This window comes from Trichechus manatus, unplaced genomic scaffold (assembly GCF_000243295.1).
Source record: "Trichechus manatus latirostris isolate Lorelei unplaced genomic scaffold, TriManLat1.0 scaffold00021, whole genome shotgun sequence".
Lineage (NCBI taxonomy): Eukaryota > Metazoa > Chordata > Mammalia > Sirenia > Trichechidae > Trichechus > Trichechus manatus.
In genome coordinates, this window is record NW_004443957.1 from 11618212 (window position 1) to 11624013 (window position 5802).

The 5802-nt window shown below is 42.1% G+C and overlaps 1 protein-coding gene across 2 annotated transcripts in view; it reads left to right on the forward strand.

The window, feature by feature from the left end:
* TNN (tenascin N) overlaps positions 1–5802 on the forward strand; it is a 78671-nt gene that overhangs the window by 38251 nt on the left and 34618 nt on the right. Inside the window, exons 8-9 of one of the 2 annotated variants that reach the window (XM_004372842.2) lie at positions 2363–2626; positions 4360–4450. In XM_004372842.2, coding sequence (XP_004372899.1) covers positions 2363–2626; positions 4360–4450 — 355 coding nt within the window. The remainder of the gene's footprint in view (positions 1–2362; positions 2627–4359; positions 4451–5802) is intronic. The other variant, XM_004372841.2, reaches the window with a different exon arrangement.

Sequence of the window (5802 nt, forward strand, 5' to 3'; positions counted from 1 at the left end):
GGAGGAGAGGTAGGGGTCAGGAGGGAGGAGAGGTAGGGGTCAGGAGGGAGGAGAGGAAGAAATCAGGAGAAAGGAGAGGTAAGGGGTCATGGAAGGTTTTACTTGACTGATAGTCACAGCTGGCTTGGGCCTCTCATGGGACCTGGTAATAGAGCACTTCTGTGGGTTCTTCTGAAACACCTCTTTTGAGGATCTCACTGTAGTGATTCTGTGGACAAATGCATCTTTCCTCCTAGTCCCTTTCCTCTCAGCCTTTTTTATGGTGGCTTCACCTCACCCCTGCAGGTGATCCTCTTGGACAGCTTCTAAAACCACCCCAGGTCACTCTTCTTTGCTTGACCCACATATGGTCCCTGGGAAAACTCATGCATTCTTTGCCCACTCAACTAGATTTACAGGTCTTTTGCAATGCTGTAGTCTCTCTTGCTTTGTATCTGAACAACCAGCTATATTCTCACCTCTTAGTATCTTCGGGCATGTATTAGGCACCAGCCCCATTATGTTCCTCAAGCTCTAGGTCAGGGTTTCTCAACCTCAGTACTACTGACATTTTAGGTCAGATAATTCTTTGTAGTGGGGGATATCCTGAGCATTACAGGATGTTTAGCAGCACCTTGAGCTTTTACCTACTAGATGCCAGTAGCATCCCCCCAGTTGTGAAAACCAAAAGTCTGCAAACATTGTCAGTCACCCCAGTTGAAACTCACCGCTCTAGGGTATATATAAAAAGCTCTGTAAGTGATCCCATTGAAATTACTTATTTGAGGCTTGGTTTCCACCCATGTATAACTCTCTCCAAAGAAATTAACTGTTTAAGTCCCACCTTTTTGGCATCTCCAACCTCTTTTATAAGCTGGAGGTCACTGATCAGCCAGGGGTCACAGAACTACTGGTCCTGCCTTGGTTGTCGGCCCTCATGTTGGAACATAGTCATCAATTTTTGGGGGGTCACAGCCTAAACCAAGACAAGAATGGTCCCACTTTAGCATCTGTGAACAAATTATTTTAGGGAAATGGCTTTTGCAGTGAACTATTTGGAACAAAGAAGTGTTATTTTCTTGGTAATACACTTTTGAGCACCTTCTATGTGCATGGTATGGAGGAGCATAATCTCTTGCATTTATGTAAAAACAACAAAAATGATATCATTAATAATATGGCCTATGGTCACTGAGCATCTGTTCTGTGCCAGGAAATGTTCTAAGGGCTTTACATGTTATTAACTCATATAATACAACTCTACGGGATACTATATGTACTATTATTTAAAAAATTTTTTTAAATTGTGCTTTAGATGAAGGTTTACAGAACAAATAGTTTCTCATTAAACAGTCAGTACACATATTGTTTTATGACATTGGTTAACAACCACATGACATGTCAATACTCTTTCTTCTTGACCTTGGAGGACCTTTTTTTTTTTGGTGAAAATATACATAGCCAAAGTTACACCATTTCAAAAGTTTCTGCATGTACAATTCAGTGACATTGATTACATTCTTCCAGTTGTGCTGCTGTTCTCACTATCCTTTTCCAAATTATTCCATCACCATTATCTTCAACTCACTGTCCCCTAGGCTTCTGATATGTACTGTTACTATCTCACTCCCTCTCTCTTTTTTGGCTGTGGAGGAAATTGAGGCAGAAAGGCTAATTTTCCCTTGATTATACTTTGAAGTGTGGATTGAATATTCAAACACACATGTGGATTCAGCTCTGTAAACACTATAATGCTTTAACATTATCAAAGCCCCCTTTTATGTGACAGTTTGTATTGGTTTTCAGTGCAACCCAGAGAGATATATACATTAACTATTAACAAATCCATTTTACAAGTAAGAAACTCAAACACAGAGAAGGGAAGTGACTTATTCAAAGTCACGAAACAAGTTTAATTTATGAAATTAGATGCATGGAATATTAATGCTTAAAGGAAACTTGAATTCCCACCGGCCAGAGCTCCACATTTTACAGATAAGGAAACCGAGGCACGTCTAGAGGCAGCTAAGTTATCCAGGGCCACAGCTGGCTGAAAGCAGAGCTAGGACTAGATCCCTGGTCCCCTGGCTCCAGCCCAGGGCTCCTCCTGCCCCTCTGCTCTGACTCTCTCGGCTGGGACTAGAACCAGCTCCTCTGACTCTGGATCTCATGCTCATTCTCCTCTCCGGTGCTGCACTTGAGGATCCAAGAGTCTGGCTATGGAGATAATGTCTCTGTCCGGAAACAACTGAACACCAACAACAGCACATGAGATGGGAAAAACCACAAGAAAGGAAATGGTCTCACCCCCAGTGAAGTGGACACAAGATCTGACTCTTTGGTGCCTGTTAATAGTGTTTATTGATCAACATTTTCCTTTCAGACATTGACAGCCCCCGAAACCTGGTGACAGACAGGGTGACAGAGAACACGGCCACCATCTCCTGGGACCCAGTGCAGGCTGTCATTGACAGGTACATGGTGAGCTACACCTCTGCCGATGGAGAGACTAAGGAGGTTCCAGTGGGGAAGGATCAGAACAGCACGGAGCTGACGGACCTGAGGCCAGGTGTGGAGTACACAGTGAAGGTGTGGGCCCAGAAGGGGAGCCAAGAGAGCAAGAAAGCTGACACCAAGGCCCCAACAGGTAATGGAGCACCTTTCATTGGTGATGTAACACCTGTCATGCTAAGCCTATAGTTGGTCAAGTTTTTGTTTTCCTTCTCTGACAATGTCAGAATTGATGATTTATGGAGGAGCAGGATGGTAGACCTCTGACGTACTGCCCACACCATCTCTCACTTCCCTTCAATACAGTCTCTCAAAATAAAGACCTTATATTTGGCCTAATACTTGGTCTGGTAAAGATTAATGGTGATTGGTCACATCTACCCACTCTTGCTGCAATTGTGTATTTTCTTTGTCATCAATCACTAAGTGTTCTTCCTTAAAGGAAGGAAATATATAGAAACCCTATATGTTAGGATCTGTGAGCTAAGTACTTTAGAGAAATTCCTTTTGCTATGAACTCTTTAGAATAAGGAAAGTTTATTGTCTTCTTAGTGAATAAATCCTCTCTTGAATACCTACTATGTGCCCAATATTGAAGATTCTAAGCTTGTACTTATATATAGTAACAGTTCATAATTTTTAAAGCTCTTTCATATGTTTCCTCATTTTTAATAACAGCTGTACCAAAAAATGTACAATTCCATGGTTTTAGCATATTCACAGAGTGTGTAACCATCGCCACTAATTTTAGAACATTTTCATCACCCCAAAAAGAAATCTCATACCCATTAGTGGTCACTTCCCTAGCTCCTGGGCACCTATTACTTTCTGTGTCTATACCTTTGCCAATTCTGGACATTAAAAAAAAAATGTAATCATACAACATACGGCCTTTTGTACTGAATTCTTTCACTTAGCATACTATTTTCAAGGTTCACCCATGTTGTAGTGTGTGTCTGTACTTTATTCCTTTTTATTGCCAAATAATATTTTATTGTATGGAAATACCACATTTTATTTATCCATTCATCAGTTGATGGACATTTGGATTGTTTTTGTTTTTTAGTTATCATGAATAATGCTGCTGTGAATATTTGTGTACAAGTTTTTATGTGGACATCTGTTTTCATTTCTCTAGAGTATCCACTTAGGAGTACACTTGCAGGATGTTTTTGTAACTCTATGTTTAACGTTTTGAGGAACTGCCAAACTGTTTTCTAAAACAGTTGCACCACTTTACATTCAACCAGCAATGGACGAGGGCTTTTTCCTCATTTACTTGGTCTTCAGAGGACTTTGTCTTGAGATGAGTAGAGCAGGAATCAATATCCCATTTTTCAGATGAGAAATCTAAAAAAACAGAGAAGTGAGTGAGTTCTGTAAGGTCACAAAGTTAGCTAATATTTTATAGCATTAGATTCATGGAATATTCATGGAATATTGTGGCATCAAAATCTATGTAAGCTCCACATTTTATAGATGAGGAAACTGAAGCCCACCCAGAGGCAGCTGAGTTGTCCTGGGCCATAGCTGGCTGACAGCAGAGCTGGGACTAGATCCCTGGTCCCCTGGCTCCAGCCCAGGGCTCCTCCTGCTCCTCTGCTCTGACTCTTTAGGCTGGGACTAGAACCAGCTCTTCTGACTCTGAATCAAGTGCTCATTCTCCTCTCCTATGCTGCCTGCTTGAGAATCCAAGAGTCCAGCTATGGAGACAAGGTCTGTCCATGAAACAACTGAACACCAACAACAGCATATGAGATGGGAAAAACCACAAGAACAGGAAATTGTCTCACCCCCAGTGAAATGGACACAAGATCTGACTCCTTGGTGCCTATTGATAGTGTTTATTGATCAACATTTTCCTTTCAGACATTGACAGCCCCAAAAACCTGGTGACAGACAGGGTGACAGAGAACACGGTCACCATTTCCTGGGACCCAGTGCAGGCCGCCATTGACAGGTACATAGTGAGCTACACCTCTGCCAATGGAGAGACTAAGGAGATTCCAGTGGGGAAGAATCAGAACAGCACGGAGCTGACGGACCTGAGGCCAGGTGTGGAGTATACAGTGAAGGTGTGGGCCCAGAAGGGGAGCCAGGAGAGCAAGAAAGCTGACACCAAGGCCCCAGCAGGTAATGGAGGACCTTTCATTGGTGATACAACACCTGTCATGCTAAGCCTATTGTTGGTCAAGTTTTTGTTTTTCCTTCTCTGACAATGTCAGAATTGGTGATTTATGGAGGAGCAGAATGGTAGACCCCTGATGTACTGCCCACACCATCTCTCACTTCCCTTCAATACAGTCTCTCAAAATAAGGACCTCATACTTGGTCTTATAAAGATTTATGGTGATTAATCACATCTACGCACTCTTGCTGCAATTGTGTATTTTCTTTGTCATCAATCACTAAATGGTTCTTCTTTAAAGGGAAGAAATACATAGAAACCATCCCCCTAAAAAGAAATCTCATACCCATTAGTGGTCACTCCCATTACTCTACAAACCCCCAGGCTCTGGGCACCCACTGTTTTCTGTCTTTATAGATCTGCCAGTTCTGGACATTTCATAAAAATGGAATCATACAACGTATGGCCTTTTGCGATTGGTTTCTTTCACTTCGCATACTATTTTCAAGGTTCACCTATGTTGTATTGTGTTGTTGTTAGGTACGGTCGAATTGGTCCCAACTCACAGAGACCCAGTGTACAACAGAACAAAACACAGCCCAGTCCTGCACCATCCTCACAATCGTTGTTATGCTTGAGCCCATTGTTGCAGCCGTTGTGTCAGTCCATCTCGTTGAGGGTCTTCCTCTTTTTCCACTGACCCTCTACTTTACCAAGCATGATGTCCTTCTCCAGGGACTGGTCCCTCCTGACAACGTGTTCGAAGTATGTGAGACGAATGCTTCTAATGAGCATTCTGGCTGTACGTCGAAGACAGATTTGTTTGTTCAACTGGCAGTCCATAGTACATTCAATATTCTTCGCCAATGCCATAATTCAAAGACATCAGTTCTTCTTCAGTTTTCCTTATTCATTGTCCAGCTTTCATATGCATATGAAGCGATTGAAAACACCATGGCTTGGGTCAGGGGCACCTTAGTCCTTAAAGTGATATCTTTGCTTTTTAACACTTTAAGGAGGTCTTTTGCAGCAGACTTGCCCAATGCAGTGTGTTGTTTGATTTCTTGACTGCTGCATCCATGGGTGTTGAATGTGGATCCAAGTAAAATGAAATCCTTGACGACTTCAATCTTTTCTCCATTTATCATGATGTTGCTTATTGGTCCAGTTGTGAGGATTTTTGT